The 18,027-nt window shown below is 50.5% G+C and overlaps 2 protein-coding genes across 5 annotated transcripts in view; both read right to left on the bottom strand.

The window, feature by feature from the left end:
• The window catches only part of LOC136591277 (ecto-ADP-ribosyltransferase 5-like), a 31,497-nt gene extending 30,834 nt beyond the window's left edge, over positions 1-663 (bottom strand). Inside the window, exon 1 of the mRNA XM_066588495.1 lies at positions 586-663. The gene's annotated coding sequence lies outside the window, so the exon portion shown is untranslated. The remainder of the gene's footprint in view (positions 1-585) is intronic.
• A 7,750-nt stretch (positions 664-8,413) lies between these two features.
• The window catches only part of LOC136591074 (uncharacterized), a 38,135-nt gene continuing 28,521 nt past the window's right edge, over positions 8,414-18,027 (bottom strand). For all 4 annotated transcript variants that reach the window (XM_066588472.1, XM_066588471.1, XM_066588470.1 and 1 more), the window contains exons 2-3: positions 14,052-15,096; positions 8,414-10,455 (exon numbers count right to left, since the gene is read on the bottom strand). In XM_066588472.1, the coding sequence (XP_066444569.1) occupies positions 9,859-10,455; positions 14,052-14,912 (1,458 nt within the window). In that variant the 5' untranslated portion in view covers positions 14,913-15,096 and the 3' untranslated portion in view covers positions 8,414-9,858. The remainder of the gene's footprint in view (positions 10,456-14,051; positions 15,097-18,027) is intronic.

The raw sequence follows: 18,027 nt of genomic DNA, 5'->3' as shown, positions 1-18,027 counted from the left end.
TTATATGTCGGTAGTGGGAGGGGCTTCCACTATTATATAGACTCCTCTGCCCCCCACAAGACCCCTCTCTTCAGTGACTGGGCACCCTGATCTCGCTCTGGTCCATAGAAGTCAATGGAAGTGTAAATACATCTCTAACCCGGCGACGCCGATTTTGAAGTCCCAATGATTGCAAAGTCAAAACCCGAATCAGGAAACGCGTCAGCCAGTAATAATCCCTTCGTATTTTCCACAACATGGATTGTAGAAGGAGAGACGGCGCCCCTTACAGGATCAGTGGGACGCGTATTATATGTGGATTCTAGCACGTATTTAGGCGTGGGGTCCGCTCCTAGCCCCCCGTCTGCTCACTGGGGTCACACTATTTTACAGGGTCACATAACGCCGTCCGTCGCACTACAAGAAGCAGAAGCTATTGTAACAAAGGCGGACCGACAGCTTCTGTTTGTGTCGCTTTACTTCTAAACCCCCAACAGTCAACAAAGAAAACAAGAAACAAGAAACTGAGAGGCGAATCGCGAGCGAAGCCCTGAACGCAGCTGTGAATGGGGTCTAACTGCAGTAGGAGTAGAGTTGGGGTCTCACCTGAATTCGAGGGGGCGCCGGTCTCATAGCAGCAGATGTAAAGCCGGCAGTTGCAGAATGCAGTCCATAGGATGCGCGCGGTCGGCTCCACTACATCACATAGTGAAATGCTCCATTGTTCAGAAAGGTTACACCGAATATGTAATGATAAGAATGTGGAGAATGTGAGAGCGCACTCCTCTCATTACCCGCCACTGATTAGCCCGACACAAGGGGGCGCCAGGAGCTAATATGGAGGCGCGCAAAACTCCCTCTATAGAGAAACACTAAACACTTATTTCTGTAGCCACAAAAGTCATTGTCAGGAACAATCCGACATCGATGACACCACAGGAAACAGAGGCAACGGTGGGGGTCAGAGGCCATATATGTAATGGGGCAACGGTGGGGGTCAGAGGCCATATATGTAATGGGGCAACGGTGGGAGTCAGAGGCCATATATGTAATGGGGCAACGGTGGGGGTCAGAGGCCATATATGTAATGGGGCAACGGTGGGAGTCAGAGGCCATATATGTAATTGGGGCGACGGTGGGGGTCAGAGGTCGTACATGTAATGGGGGCGACGGTGGAGGTCAGAGGCCGGACATGTAATGGGGGTGACAGTGGGGGCCAGAGGCCATACATGTAATGGGGGCGACGGTGGGGGTCAGAGGCCGTACATGTAATGGGGGCGGTGGTGGGGGTCAGAGGCCGTATATGTAATTGGGTCGACGGTGGGGGTCAGAGGCCGTACATGTAATGGGGGCGACGGTGGGGGTCAGAGTCCATATATGTAATGGGGGCGCCGGTGGAGGTCAGAGGCCGGACATGTAATGGGGCCAAAGCTGGGGATTAGTGGCAGAACATGTAATGGGGGCGATGGTGGGGGTCAGAGGCCGTACATGTAATGGGGGTGACAGTGGGGGCCAGAGGCCATACATGTAATGGGGGCGACGGTGGGGGTCAGAGGCCGTACATGTAATGGGGGCGGTGGTGGGGGTCAGAGGCCGTATATGTAATTGGGTCGACGGTGGGGGTCAGAGGCCGTACATGTAATGGGGGCGACGGGGGGTCAGAGTCCATACATGTAATGGGGGTGCCGGTGGAGGTCAGAGGCCGGACATGTAATGGGGCCAAAGCTGGGGATTAGTGGCAGAACATGTAATGGGGGCGATGGTGGGGGTCAGAGGCCGTACATGTAATGGGGGTGACAGTGGGGGCCAGAGGCCATACATGTAATGGGGGCGACGGTGGGGGTCAGAGGCCGTACATGTAATGGGGGCGGTGGTGGGGGTCAGAGGCCGTACATGTAATGGGGGTGACGGTGGGGCTCAGAGGCCATATATGTAATGGGGACGATGGTGGGGGTCAGAGACCATACAAATAATGGTGGTGGTCAGAGGCCATACATGTAATGGGGGCGATGGTAGGTGTAAGAAGCCGTACATGTAATGGGGGCGATGCTGGGGATCTGTGGCCGAACATTTAATGGGAGCGAGGGAGGGGGTCAGAGGTTGTACATGTAATGGGGGCGACGGTGGGGGTCACAGGCCATACATGTAATGTGGGAGACAGTGGGAGTCAGAGGCTGGACACGTAATGGGGCGATGGTGGGGGTCAGAGGCCATACACGTAATGGGGCAAAAGGTCGGGGTCAGGACCGGACATGTAATGGGGGCGACGGAGGGGGCCTGAGGCTGTACATGTAATGGGGGTGATGCTGGGGATCACTGGCCGAATATGTAATGGGGGTGATGTTGAGGGTCAGAGGCCGTACATGTAATGGGGGCGACGGTGGGGGTCAGAGGCCAGACATGTAATGGGGCGATGGAGGCCGTAGATGTAATGGGGGCGACAGTGGGGGTGAGAGGCCATACATGTAATAGGGGAAAAAGGCGGGGGTCAGAGGACAGACATGTAATGGGGGCGCGGGGGGTGAGAGGCCGTACATGTAATGCGGGCGACGGTGGGTGTCAGAGGCCGTACATGTAATGGGGGAGACAGAGATGGTCAGAGGCTGTACATGTAATGGGGGCAATGGTGGAGGTCAGAGGCTGTACATATAATGGGGGCAATGGTGGAGGTCAGAGGCCATACATGCCAGTCACCTTATGTGCCCTCACACATCCACTGGCCCCAACACTTTCTAATAGCCTGGTCATATGCTCCTCTCTACTGGTGGTCTGTAGGGGGCGTTCTGAGCCCGGTTGCCTTGTGTGCCCCCATCTGCTGGTTCCAACACCCCCTAATAGTCTGGTCAGATGCTCCTCTCTGCTAGTCATCTGTAGGGGGCATCCTGAGCCCAGTCACCTTGTATGCCTCCATCCACTGGTCCTAACACCTCCTAACAGTCTGGTCAGACGCTCCTTTCTACTGGTGGTCTGTAGGAGGCGTCCTGAGCCCAGTCACCTTGTGTGCCTTCACACATCCACTGGTCCCAACACCTCCTAACAGTCTGGTCAGACGCTCCTTTCTACTGGTGGTCTGTAGGGGCATCCTGAGCCTGGTCACCTTGTGTACCCTAATCCACTGGTCCCAACATTCCCTAACAGTATGGTCATACACTCCTATCTACTGGTGGTCTGTAAGGGGTGTCCTGAGCCTGGTCACCTTGTGTGCCCTCACACATCCACTGGTCCCAACACCTCCTACCAGTCTGGTCAGATGCTCCTCTCTACTGGGGCTCTGTAGGGGGAATCCTGAGCCCGGTCACCTTGTGTGCCACCATCCACTGGTATCAACACCTCCTAATAGTCTGGTCAGACACTCCTTTCTACTGGGGGTCTATAGGGGGCGTCCTGAGCTCAGTCACGTTGTGTGCCATCACACTTCCACTGATCCTAACACCTCCTTATATTCTGGTCAGATGGTCCTCTCTACTGGTGATCTGTAGGGGGTGTCCTGATCTTGGTCACCTTGTGTGCCCTGATCCACTGGTCCCAACACCTCCTCACAGTCTGGTCAGATTTTTCTTTCTACTGGAGGTTTGTAGGGGGAGTCCTGAGCCCGGTCACCTTGTGTGCCCCCATCCACTCGCCCCAACACCTCTTATCAGTCTGCTCAGAAATTCCTTTCTACTGGTGGTCTGTAGGGAGCGTCCTGAGCCCGGTCACCTTGTGTGCCCTCACACATCCACTGGCCCCAACACCTCCTAACAGTCTGCTCAGACACTCCTTTCTATTGGTGGTCTGTAGGGGGCATCCTGAGCCTGGTCACCTTGAGGACCCTCATCCACTGGTCCCATCATTCCCTAACAGTCTGGTCATACACTCCTATCTACTGGTGATCTGTAGGAGGCATCCTGACTCCAGTTACATTGTGTGCCCTCACACTTCCACTGGTCCCAACATCTCCTAATAGTCTGGTCACATGGTCCCCTCTATTGGGGGTCTGTAGAGGGTATCCTGAACCCGGTAACCTTGTGTGTCCTCACACTTCCACTTATCCCAACACCTCCTAATAGTCTGCTCAGACGGTTCTCTCTACTGGTGGTCTGTAGGGGGTGTCCTGAGCTCGGTCACATTGTGTGCCCTCACACTTCCACTGGTCCCAACACCTCCTAACAGTCTGGTCAGATGCTCCTCTCTACTGATGGACTGTAGGGGGCATCCTGAGCCTGGTCACCTCGTGTGCCCTCATCCACTGGTTCCAACACTCCCTAACAGTCTGGTCATACACTCCTATCTACTGCTGGTCTGTAGGGGGTGTCCTGAGCTCGGTCACATTGTGTGCCCTCACACTTCCACTGGTCCCAACACCTCCTAACAGTCTGGTTAGATGCTCCTCTCTACTGGTGGTCTGTAGGGGGTGTCCTGAGCCCGGTCACCTTGTGTGCCCCGATCCACTGGTCCCAACACCTTCTAACAGTCTGGTCAGAAGCTCCTCTCTACTGGTGGTCTGTAGGGGGCATCCTGACTCCAGTCATGTTGTGTGCCCTCACACTTCCACTGGTCGCAACACCTCCTAACAGTCTGGTCAGACGGTCCTCTCTACTGGTGGTCTGTAGGGGGTGTCCTGAGCCGGGTCACATTGTGTGCCCTCACACTTCCACTGGTCGCAACACCTCCTAATAGTCTGGTCAGATGGTCCTCTCTTCACTGGTGGTCTGTAAGGGGCATCCTGAGCCCGGTCACCTTGTGTGCCCTCACACATCTACTGGTCCCAACACCTCCTAATAGTCTGGTCAGATAGTCCTCTTTACTTGTGGTCTGTAGGGGGCGTCCTGAGCCCAGTCACCTTGTGTGCTCTCACACATCCACTGGCCCCAACACCTCCTAACAGTCTGGTCAGACGGTCCGCTTTACTGGTGGTCTATAGGGGATGTCCTGAGCTCGGTCACATTGTGTGCCCTCACACTTCCACTGGTCCCAACACCTCCTAACAGTCTGGTCAGAAGCTCCTCTCTACTGATGGACTGTAGGGGGCATCCTGAGCCTGGTCACCTTGTGTGCCCTCATCCACTGGTCCCAACATTCCCTAACAGTCTCGTCATACACTCCTGTGTACTGGTGCTCTGTAGGAGGTGTCCTGAGCTCGGTCACATTGTGTGCCCTCACACTTCCACTGGTCCCAACACCTCCTAACAGTCTGGTTAGATGCTCCTCTCTACTGGTGGTCTGTAGGGGGCGTCCTGAGCCCGGTCACCTTGTGTGCCCCGATCCACTGGTCCGAACACCTTCTAACAGTCTTGTCAGAAGCTCCTCTCTACTGGTGGTCTGTAGGGGGCATCCTGAGCCTGGTCACCTTGTGGGCCCTCATCCACTGGTCCCAACATTCCCTAACAGTCTGGTCATGCACTCCTATCTACTGGTGGTCTGTAAGGGGCATCCTGACTCCAGTCATGTTGTGTGCCCTCACACTTCCACTGGTCCCAACACCTCCTAATAGTCTGGTCATACCGTCCCCTCTATTGGGGGTCTGTAGGGCGTATCCTGAGCCCAGTAACCTTGTGTGCCCTCACACTTCTACTGATCCCCAGCAGATTGTCCTCTCTGCTGGTGGTCTGTAGGGGGTGTCCTGAGCCTGGTCACATTGTGTGCCCTCACACTTCCACTGGTCGCAACACCTCCTAATAGTCTGGTAAGATGCTCCTCTCTACTGGTGGTCTGTAGGGGGCGTTCTGAGCCCAGTTGCCTCGTGTGCCCCCATCCGCTGGTTCCAACAACCCCTAATAGTCTGGTCAGATGCTCCTCTCTACTAGTCGTCTGTAGGGGGCATCCTGAGCCTGGTCACCTTGTATGCCTCCATCCACTGGTCCCAACACCTCCTATCAGTCTGGTCAGATGCTCCTTTCTACTGGTGGTCTGTAGGGGGCGTCCTGAGCCCAGTCACCTTGTGTGCCCTCACACATACACTGGTTCCAACACCTCCTACCTGTCTGCTCAGATGCTCCTTTCTACTGGTGGATTCTCGTGGGGTCCTGAGGCTGGTCGACTTGTGTGGCCTCACACATCCACTGGTCCCAACACTTCCTAACAGTCTGGTCAATCGCTCCTCTCTACTGGTAGTCTGTAGGGGGTGTTCTGAGCCCGATCACCTTGTATGCCTTCACACATCCACTGGTCCTAGCACCTCCTAACAGTCTGGTCAGACGCTCCTTTCTACTGGTGGTCTGTAGGGGGTGTTCTGAGCCCGATCACCTTGTATGCCTTCACACATCCACTGGTCCCAACACCTCCTAATAGTTTGGTCAGACAGTTCTCTTTACTGATGGTCTGCAAGGGGCGTTCTGAGCCCGGTCACCTTGTGTGCCTCACACATCCACTGGTCCCAACACTCCCTAACATTCTGGTCAGAACGGCCCAGTGGGGGACAATTCATCAATATGACCCTCCAGTTTCTCGCACCCCAATATTGTGCCCCTCAAAGACTCTGGTAATGGGGTGAAATCTCTTCCCTGCTTCCTAGAGGCGTCTAGTGGCCAACAAGCTCTACACAAGCGTAAGAAGAGGTCACTACACACAAGGAGCCTCCACGAGCCCCTTATAGGCCAAGGGGGGAACCACTTTTAGGGCCTACTATAACAGGATCGTCCATCTAATCAGCACAACTCATCATTTACAGATCTGCCTGAGATGGAACTTCAGGGACTGTTGGAGGGGAATTATATTACATGGTTCTGTCTTCTCCCAGTTCAGTTCTTCTTGAGGCTCCTCTTTGTACTTGGACAATGACGGCAGCAATTCTTAGACTACCTGATGCCCGCTGAGTACTGGTGGTGCACCGAGAGCAGCGCCGACCAGTCAGGAAGCAGCATGCGCTGGCCGACTACTGTGTGTGACCATGTAGGAAGAAGAGGAGATTGGGGAAGAAGGGGGTCATTGGCTAAACCAGAGGATGGCACAGAGTAATATAACTGCCCTCCTTTCGATGATTAGATAAATTGTGTGCCTGGGGCTAGAGGTTCCCTTTAATTGCAGAAACTCCTTCACACGAGCGCTTTGGGCACGCAGGATAGCTGCGTGAAAAGATCACGGCTATACTGCACTAAAAATCGTGCGAAGGGGTTAATTCCTGCTAATTAAGGTAGTCTGTTCACACAATCCGAGGTGCGTGTAATCCAGCTCCCATAGAAGTCTATGGAAAGCACGCAGCAAAGACAAGAGAGGTCCACAGACCATAGGTGTGAGCTGCACTCGCACGTCCTATCTTTGTTAGGTGCGCTAATTTAGTGCGTTTAACATTCTTTCATGTGAGCGCTTCTGAACCCATTAGTTCCTATAGAAGCGCGTTCTGTGCGCGCCTCTGATGCGTACGGACAGCGCTCTTCTGAACGAGGCCTTAAGGAGTTTTCCAGGAGTTTAAACATTCTCGCCATGTTGGGTAAAGGTGTAAAATAATCAGAAAAGCCTTCAGCTGCCGATCCCTGCAGTTACAGGAAGCGCTGACGTCACATTCATCACTCGTGACCACTGCAGCTAATCGCTGGCTTCATGAACGTGACGTCAGTGCTTCCTGTAACAGCCGGCTCCGAGCGGCGGGGTACTGCTGGAGTGGAAGGGCAGATGAAGGGCGAGGGTATTTTATGTTATAGCATTATCTACCACTGGGCACATTTTTTTAATTCTCGGAAACCCCCTGAAGATGAAACAGGGTGGTGGGACTACAATACCATTATACTCCAATCACATGGCAGTCAGTACACCAATCGCCGCTGTTAACACCTTACATTCCACGAGTAGTGTTTGTCGCAGCGCTCCCTCTGTGATGTCATTGGCCCTCTGAAATGTAATCGCAGATGGGAACTTCAATGGGAGTGTTTAAACAAAGGCTGGACAGACATCTGTCTGGGATGATTTAGTGATCCTGCACTGAGCAGGGGGTCGGACCCGATGACCCTTTAGGACCCAATGACCCTGGAGGTCCCTTCCAGCTCTACCTGTCAATGATTCTATGATAAACAAAAAATGGAGCCAAATGCTTTTTTATCATTTCGCTTCAAAAATGCAATAAAATGGTTAGAAAAGCCGTATGTACCCCATAATGGTACTAATAAAAGCTGCAACTTGTCACACAAAAAACGTACAGTCCTCACAGAGCTCCGCCTGTAGAAAGATGATGAGTTATGGGACTTTAAATGCAGCGTTCTGACCAGCGGGCTGCGCCTCCAATGCATGTAATATCGGTACATTGTGTGCAGCAGACAACAGGTTAAGTCCTACAATCAGTAAATGAATCCAATATAACAGTTGGGCAGAATGTGTAAGAACGGGGAAAAACGTCATCCCCCAAAAAAAGGATTCTATTGTGCAAAGCTGGAAATATCTAAAATATATATAATTGTGTTCCTGTTGTAATCCCACTGATTGCTGCACGATTAACACTGGAAAAAAAATAAACAAGGGCAGAATTGATGTTTTTCTCCCTACAATACATTATATGTGCTCACATATGGCACCAGTAAGAACTACAAAAACAGAAAACATCCCTCATCCGGCCGCGTCAGCAGAAAATAAAACAGTTATGGCTTGTGAAAATGCCCCCAAAATCAACATATCCTTTGGGCCAAAATAGGAGCATCCACAAGGGGTTAAAAGGGATGTCCTATTAATAGAATAATTAGTGATAGTGAAGGGGAAATTCAATTTAATAAAAAAAGAAGACATCCTCCCTCCCCGCTGACCCGCTGCTCCGGTCCTCCAGCGAGTCTCCGCTTACATTATAACCACTGTGGGAGTGCAGTATCAGAATGGCCTGCAGAGGGTGCTAGACAGGCATTCTGCTACCTGGAAAAAAAAGCAATCAGAGGGTTAACACCCTGGGTGTAGCAGGAATTAGATAACAGCCCGTTCCTGTCACAATCAAGGGAGATAAGTTATAGCTCATTGCAGCTAGAAGAGCTGGCAGCCCGAGGTCCAGTTTGGACTAGTGAGGTCAGGTGCGGACCAATTCTAGGACCTTCACGCGTCTGATGGAGGAGGATGCCCCCCAGACACCCCGGGAGGGGTAGTGACGGTGGCCCTGTGGGTTTGTGAACCCTAAATTATGGATTTTGTATGCTGTGTGTCATATACATGTTTGCTGTAGATTGATGCTTGGAAAAGTCTTTACAGTCAAATCGTTGCTCATCGTTGTGGAAGAATAAAGAGATTTCTCTACTTTTGCTCCATTAATGCTGCCACGCTTCCTTGCTGTTGGTATCAGTTTGGACCTTTAATTCAGGTTCCCTTCTGACTTTGCACTGACACTGCCTCGCTGGAGACCGCTATTAAGATTGTGTTGCTGATACTTGCCTTCTCTGATCAGCCGGTCAGAACATGTCAGCACCACCATCTAATCTGCGGCAACTACAAGAAGCTTCCTGTCCACAGGGGCCGATATTCCTGCAGAACCATTTCATCACCGAGTGGGATCTACACCACAATGAGTTGCTGCAGTTCTGAAGGCCAAAGGAGCCCAACGCTACTGGGTGGGGGTGGCGGGGCTGATAAAGGGGCATCAGTGTACCTCAGGGCTCTAACGGGGATTATCTTAGGACAGTCTTGGGGGTGTTTGTTACATCCAGGGCTAGCCTGAGGATAATGGTCAATAGGCAAGGAGACCTTCACCCTGCCTTGTGATGTCGTGATCACTATTGATCTTGGCGTGACATATCTATTAAATATCATCAAAGTCTGACTTGCCTACAATGAAGGACCCAGGGACCACTCCCTGTTTTAGGTGTTTACCACTCCTGACCCAGCGCTGAGTTGGTAGAAGTCCTAGAGGTCATTGATGGAATATGTGATGAAGACACCAAAACAGAAACATGTCAGATACCAACTGGAGACACCATTTATTTCCGGGGTCCTATTCTAGCCCAGCTTCTTTAGCCGTATATCTTCAACTATTTTGTCAAGCTCTCTCACACGCTCAAGAAGTCTTTGAGTTCTCTCGTCTCTGGTCGTGTCATCCACGTCCAGACATGAATCAAGGTCAAACCTTAAATGGTTAGACACTACAGACGGATCACTAGAAGATGCTGTTTCTTTCGATTCATTACTGTTTTCAGAACTTGGGAAGTCTGACAAGGATGGACTGGACTTGGCTTTGAAACAAGGAGTACTCATACAAGTTGTGGCAGGTCCCAGGGGTGCAGGAGCCGTACGTGGCGGGATATTGCACAGTAGACTAGAAGAAGAAGAGAGTCCTTCAAGACCTGCAGTATTTCCTTGTGGAGGCGAGCTTACTGGAGACAATGAAGAAGGACACTCGTGAGGACTTGGTGGTGAAGGAGCGCCTGACGATGAGTCGGGGTGGAGAGGAGAACAGGTCAACACATCCTTTGCCACAACCAAGCCTGGTTCTGTGTCAGATGCACTTAGACAAAGTTTCTTTAGAAACGTTTCCTGGTTCCCAACAGAAGTCGGTTTTCTTTTCTTTTGTTTTTCTGAATGTTTCCAAAAATAAATCTGGAAAAGAAGATGTGAGATGGAGCTGCCGATCCACGAGTCACGCAGTAACGTCATCACCCTCCTATCTGTGTGCATATACAGGGTGGGGCAAAAGTTTTAGGCATGTGTGGAAAAAATGCTGCAGAGTAAGAATGCTTTCACACAAGGAAACTACGTGCGCCCAAATTCTGCCAAATTCAGAGCATCCAAAACACGTGAGTGGATGATTTTTGTGCACGCAAGTCCCCATCTTAATTAGCACTAAAACCACCCATTCACAGCGCTGCTGTTTGCAAGCTCAGGGGCGAGAGAGATCACGGCAGCCCCGAAGTCGCAAACAGCAAGTTTTAAATAAACCACAGTTAGCTCCTGTTAGTACTTGCAGGGCTAGAGGGCACTCCCCAAGGGAATCCCCCATAGCAGGGAGAGAGAGGGTGGAGAGGTGTGCCATGGCCCCTCTCTCCTTGTTATGAGGGAATCTCTAGGAGAGTCCTCTCTAGCCCCGCCCCCTCTCTTCCTGCTATGGGGGATTTCATTGGGGAGTCACCTCCAGCCCCACTCTCTCTCCCTCCCCGCTGTGGGGAAATTCCCCTTGTAGAGGAGAGAGAAGGGTTACCCTGCAGAAGGTAATTACACTGACTGTCATTATGCCTTTTAGCCCTTAGGCTACCCATTAACATCTGTGCCGCTACTGGGTAGTTTAAGGGAAATCCCTCGTTCTCCCTAGAAGTCTATGGAAACTCCTGTGCCCGGCGAGCCAGAGATGGGTCAGGTCCTATCTTTTTGCGCAGTTGGTCCTTTTTTTTTGGCGGAGAGCTTTTTGGGTGCAGCTAAAAACCCTCCGTCCACATGTTTCCACAGGAAACCATTGGTTCTAAGAGGCGCAATTTTTTGGCGCGCCTACATCGCATCAGTAGGACGCTCGTGTGAAAGAGCCCTAAGAATGCTTTCAGAAATAGAATGGATAAAGTGAGTGAACGTAAACTGTCATTGTGTCCTTGCTGCGGGCCGCCATACACTAGCTTGGCGCGTGTGCGCAAGTAATACGCACCAACAGTGCATGCTGCGATCTTTTTGCGCACGCAGTTAGTGCCATATGTGTGACCGGCAGCATGGAAGTCTATGGCAGATTGTTACGGTGTATTCCATAACACGGCCGTGAGGAGGAGCCCCTAATCTGCAGAATCCCTTCCACACCTGCCTAAAACTTCTGCACAGTACTGTAAATTACATGCAGAAAGCCTGTGGACCCCTTAAAGGGAACCTGCCCCATGATAAACCCTTCTAAACTGTGTGCACAATACTACTGGTCGGACATAACTGTCATTATTAATGCACTACTGAAAGGACGTTTGTTATACTCCTGTGCTGTATGCAAATGAGTCATTAAAGGGCCACGCCTGTGATTTTTTTCTTAATTCATGTTGTAGCTCTTCCCCATGATATATAAGTCGGCTGGTGTTACCTTAGTTAGTTATTTCTTTCTGAAACTCCTGTCACAGTTACTGATGATGATCACACAGGTATAATAGAGGAGATCACAGCTCATCCTCCTGACTGTATGCTTATGGGCTGTAGCTTATTTAGCTGACTATAGAAGGTAATGAATTAAACTGTCCCCCAGCAGGCAGAAATGGCATTACCTTATCTAATGCTGGGCTGACGCATCATGGGATTGATTTGAAAGTGAAATTAAAAACATCTCACTGAAAGGTGGTGGCTGATAAGCATCAGATAGGGGGCTGCACTGCAGGGAAGTGGCTGCAATACACAGGGGATCTCCAGAGTGTGACAAGTAATTGGGGGGGCAGTAATGGAAAAAAGTGTTTTCACTGAGACCAGCGCATGTGCAGCCTGGTACGCCGTGTTGCGGCAGGTCCGTCAGGCTCCTCTGCGCATGCGCTGGTCCCACATCATCCACATCAGTCGCATTTTTGCCGTTGCTGTTCTTACTTTGACCATATCACAAACCATGATGGTTCACAGTTTTCCCATCGCGGTTTTCAGCGCACCGTGTGAATACAGCATGAGGCAATGCCAAGCAATGCCCTACCGGGCATTATTTCTTAAGGCTGTCTACATAAAACCAGACCTGACAACCTCAAAGCTCGGGCTGCTGGGCAAATGAGAAAGAAAAGGCCCAAGGGCTTCGACCCACCTGCGATATTTTTCCTGCGATGCAAAGCGATGATTATGAAGCCAATGGTTTTCAATGGTTCCATCCTCATTTGTGATTTTTACACTGAAGCCTCGCAGCGCAGAGAAGAAATCTGCAATATTGCTCAGTGCCAGCCCTATTGAAAACATAGGGAGTATATGAAGGGATCCTCTGTGACAGCTGTGGCAGAAGTCCGCGATATACTCCCTATGTTTTCGATGGGGTCGGCACTGTTGCCTGTAATTGGTTACAGCGCTAAGCCAATCACAGGCAGCGCTCAGCTGTCATTCAATGTCTGAGCATTTTCTGTGATTCGCTGAGCGCTCAGCCAATGAGACCAGCGCTTTCTGGGGGTGGGGATTTTCCAATCCCCAGCCTCCAGATGACTGCCGTGCCAGAGAGAACAGACCCGGACAGCTCTTCTAGGTGAGTGTGATTTTTTCTGTTTTTACTTTTCTTTACAGCTAGGGCTGATTTTCAGGGAAGGGCTTATATTTCACGGCCTTCCCCAAAAATCATCGCTGCGGGGGTTGCCACAAAACCACTGCTTTCCATGGGGCGGCAGCAGTGCCAACCCCATTGAAAGCAATGGGATAGCATCACGGACTTCTGCGACAGCTGTGGCAGAGGAGTCCTTCTTCCCCGCCAGCCCAATTGAGAACAATGAGTTTTCTCTGCACTGCGAGGCACTTGCTCCCGCATCGCTACAAAAAGTATCGCTAGTGGGTAGTCACCCTTGTCTCTAGCATACCTCTAAAGAGTGCAGCACCATATAATACCAGCTCTACAAAGTGATAGTGATTGCAGTGCAGTTATCTCCAGTAATCACAGGTGACATTTTTTTGATTAGAGTGTCTCATTTTTGTCTTTTTCTTTATCTTGTCCCAGACCGCCATGAAGACTTCCTCCAGCCAGGACTTGTCTCTGCACATGCTTCGTCTCCTGCTGCTCCTTTGCCCCTCAAAGTTATAGTGCCCTCACTGTGTGCCCCAACCCGGTTTTGGACAGATGCAGCAGCCAAACGCTCTAATGCAAAGTACTGTTGGATGCCACATGGCTCCGTGCGGTACACAGCCTCACTCCTCCCCCTTTTACTCTTTATACATTAAAGTGTCAGAGAGTGGGAGGAGTTGGCTATCATTGTACAGATCCGCATGGTGTCTAACAGTACTGTATGTTAATAGTGACCCCCATAGTGGCTCCAGTAGTAACAATGTCCCCATAGTGTTGCAGTAGTAAGTGTCCCCCATAGCTGCCCCAGTAGTAATAGTGCCCCCTATAGTCTCCCCATCAGCAATAGTGACCCTCATATTGGAGCCAGTAGTAATAACAGCCCCAGTCTCAGGTCTCCTCATAGTCGGGGGGCTCCTGAAGCTGGTTCTTTCTTGCACAGCCTGACGCAGTATGTTAGGACATGAACAGTCAGTGCCGTGATGGGAAGTGGTTGGTAACTTACCTGTAGATCGTTCTCAGTTCGAGGACTTGTAGATGGACGGGCACTGCTGGAATTCATTCCTGCTGGTAGATCCCATCGGTCTTCATCCCAAAGTTTCACAAGAGTTGCGCCAACGTCTAATCTGCCACTTTGCTGCTGCAGGCATGGGTTCCTGCTTTGTGCTGTGCCGCCTCGGGCGTCGTGCCTCGGCTCCATATTTGTGCCCCTTTCTTCCATCTTTGACGAGACTATTTCCTGTTTCGTTTTTCCATCTCCGCATTGGCATCCAGCGGTTTCTGATTGCTCACCTTCTTCCCGTTCTTCCTCACTCCTGGTTGTGTTGTTGCTCTCAGGCAGTAAATACATCATGTTGTTGTACATGCACAGAGCTGAAGCGTTCATCTTGATCGCCTGTAGGCCGAGGATGAGGGAGTCACTGAAGGTTTGCAATTCCCCCTCAAGACTCACCGTGTCCTCGTTGCTCACTCGGGACAGTTGTAGTATGGTCAGGGCAGTGTCTTTGCAACATTTCACAGGAACCACCTTAGTGCCATGGTCTTGCCCCGCCGATTTGTTGGCTTTACCAGTAGACCTTCCATCGGATGACTGGTTCTCCAGCTTAGGTTGAGAATGTTCTGCCGCTGTTTGGGTCGCTGTCATTTTGGTTTTGTGGCTATTGGGTAAGTTTTGTATAATAATGGGAGACACGACTATGACATCAGGAGTTTTGGTGTGGCCATCCAGGCGGGATATTCTTTGCTGGACTGAAGAGGACAACATGGAGATCGGGACTCTCTTCACTTCTGCTTTTTCAGGTATCTGAAGATAGTAACCAAGAAGTTCGGGCTTTTGGGGTGGGATATTCTGAGAAGCGGCTGCCATATTCCTGTAGGGTTCTAGTGCTCTTCTGCTACTCTCATATATTCCAGTCAATGTAGAGCTTCATGATATCTCAGCATGCTAGGACTCACTGTAGGTACACTCGTATTGAGAAGATGAACCAAGATGAATGTCAAGGTGCGTTCATGGGATGATTAGATCCACAGGGAACCAGCCATGTTCATGCCTAAGAACGATAGAAGATATAAATACAAGCTTGTAATTCGCAGTGTGGTATAGCTGCACTCTAACATCAGGAGAACATTGGTGCGCTCCGTGAGCTGGGGCTCCCGAGATCCCAATGTAGGGGCCCAGAGTTAATGGGTGCCCTCCAGGATGCTTGATGTTTGTCTTGTTTGTGGGATGCATCAGGTTTATGTGCATTGGATGTCTGCAGGACTGAAAGGGTTAATGTCTGGTATGTTCTGTCCTGTTTGAAAATTGTATGGTTTTGTCTGTTCGTGGATTGGTTGTTGACCAAGTGATATATGTTGGATTTATGCGGTTGAATAGGAAATCCAGAAGGAAAATCACAGAGAGAGAAAGGGGAGACGAGAGACAGAGTGCAGAGTGAGCAGTCAGGGGAGACGAGAGAAGGAGCATGGAAGAGTCAGAGAGGTGGGCTGTTGTTCCCGCCCGGGCCTAGCCTTAGCCACCATCTCCAAAGAAGCGAATGTTCCTAGACTGAGAAGAACGCGTCCGGAGAGAGGGAAAAGAACCGCTAACAAGCGAGAAGTGTGATTGACTGGCAGGAGCGAGTGAAGGAGAGTCACCGGGAGAGTCAAATGCCTACAGATAACTGGGACTGTAGAGATCCGAATACCCCGTGAATCCTCCCTGCGTCACCATTCTAAGAACTGTTTGGACTGTTAATTGGACGTCAGATAACAATGGTTACTACCCCTGTGGTCTCCCCCAGCAGTAACAGGGTTGGGTCCCTGCTACCCTTAGGGAGGAGATGGTGGAGCCCTGTGACAAGGTTAATATCTCTACCCCGCTGTCTCCTCGGCTTAGGGCCTGCTTCTTGAACGCTACACCAGGATGACCCTACATTTTGGGGGTTGGATGAAGATTGCGCCCACACACTTACAGTAGCTGTCTGACTTCCCTATGCACATGTACGCTTGACATGTGTTTTCAATGGGGACAGGAATAAGTTGCTGTCAGACCTCCTCAGTTCTCCCCTAGACTCCTCTGTCCCCCTCTAGACTGCTCTGTTACAACCCAGATTCCTCTGTCTCCTACAGGCCCCTGTATCCTCCTCCAGATCTGTTTGTTCTTTACTGACTCCTCTGTCTTTCTCCAGACCCCCTGACCCTCCAGATGCCTTTATCCTCCTCCAAATCCTTTTGTCCTCCTGCAGAGCCTTCAGTCCTCTTCAGATCCCTCTGTTCTTTACCAACTCCTCTGTCTTCCTCCAGACTCATCTGACCCTTCTATACTCTTCTGTTTCCTCAGACTCCTGTGCCTTATCCAAACCTCTCTATCCTCCTCCAAACTCTTCTGACCTTCCAGAAGCCCCCATCCTCCACCAGATTCCTCTGTCTCCCTAAAGATCTCACTGTCCTCTCCAGACTCCCAGGGGCGTAGCTAAAGGCTCATGGGCCTGGGTGCAGAAGTTTATCTTGGGGTCCCCCAACTTCTCTTAACCCCTTAACACAGAGGTGTAACTTGAAGCTCCTGGGCCCCAATGCAAAACCTGTAACAGGGCCCCCAACTATAATGCTTTATTCATAGTACTGGGCTCCTTAATAGGGGGAAGAGAGGCCTTATTGGCCCTGGGGCCGGGTGCAACCGCATCCCCTATAGCTACACCCCCGCCTCTGTCCCTCTCCAGACTCCTCTGTCTCGCTAGACCCCTCTATCTTCTTTCAGACCGCTCTAAATAAAAAAAAAAGTTACGATATTTTGAACGTGGGGAGGAAAAAGTGAAAGTGAAAAAACAAAAAACATCTGTCATGGAAGGGATCAAAAGTGTTTCTGGTTTTATGTAAATGAACTTAAGGGGGTTTTCCAGGACCTAAAAAAAAATTACATTTTCATTCAGCATAAAATCCATCAATTGGCAGAAGAGCTGATAAGAAGAACCGCACGCTGTGTTCTGCCCGGGAGCGCTGATTACATTGTCTTAGCTGTCAGCCATGCAGCAGAACAAAGGGAATGTATTCAGAGAACAGACCACCCGCTGTTCTCTGAATACAGCTCCCGGCGGCTCACACGCTACATTGGTACCAATTAGGAGTTTATAGAAAACGATCGCTCAAAAGCCATCTTTAAGCAATCATCTTTGTGTGTGAATGGGCCTTAAGTCTGGAGTCCAGGCTATTTAGCTCACAGAGCATTGTCTACACTGCATACAGTTGTATCCACTTCTCGGCTGACAGCAGGACTGGCTGTGTACTCAGTTACTGCTGACAGCAAGCAGAGATCTTTAAAACAGTGAAGAATGTAAAGGGAGTCATTTTATAGGAACGGTGTGTGGGGTCCTAATATGATTTCCACGGGTGCAAGTTGTGCCCAATGTGTGAAGAGGCGCTCAGCCTGGTGACTAAAGAGGTTACATTAAAAAGGTGATTGGAGGCAAATTAATATTGAGAGGAAACAATGACGTTGTAATTAGTATTCTTATTATGTGGGGACACAAAGGGCTGTTAGTGTGCGAGCGCCCAATACCTGAGGGGCACCAAGAGGAGCATTGTTACTGTCTGGAGCACGATTACAAGGCGGTGCGCTACTGCCCTCTGTGGGGTGACATGGAACTACATCGGGTGGGCACCTCTTGCAGGCAGTATGCACACAGCAGGCACAGTAACCGGGCAGATAGGGCGGCAACAGGCATATCACCGGGAGAGCAGCTCATGTACCGTAGGTCGGACAAGGCTTAGTGCGCAGCCGGAAAAGTGGACAGCCGAACATGCTGGTGGTGTAAAACAGAGACATGTCACGACTAGAAGATATATTGTATATACACTCCTTCTAGAGGGGGGATGTTACTGACAATGAGTATATATATATATATATACTCCTTCTAGAGGAGGGATGTTACTGACAATGACTATATATATATATATATACTCCTTCTAGGGGAGGGATGTTACTTTACTGACAATGACTATAT

This window comes from Eleutherodactylus coqui, chromosome 1 (assembly GCF_035609145.1).
Source record: "Eleutherodactylus coqui strain aEleCoq1 chromosome 1, aEleCoq1.hap1, whole genome shotgun sequence".
NCBI classification, from domain to species: Eukaryota; Metazoa; Chordata; class Amphibia; order Anura; family Eleutherodactylidae; genus Eleutherodactylus; species Eleutherodactylus coqui.
Note: the sequence above shows the minus strand (reverse complement) of the source record. Positions and strands in the feature narration are given on the sequence as shown.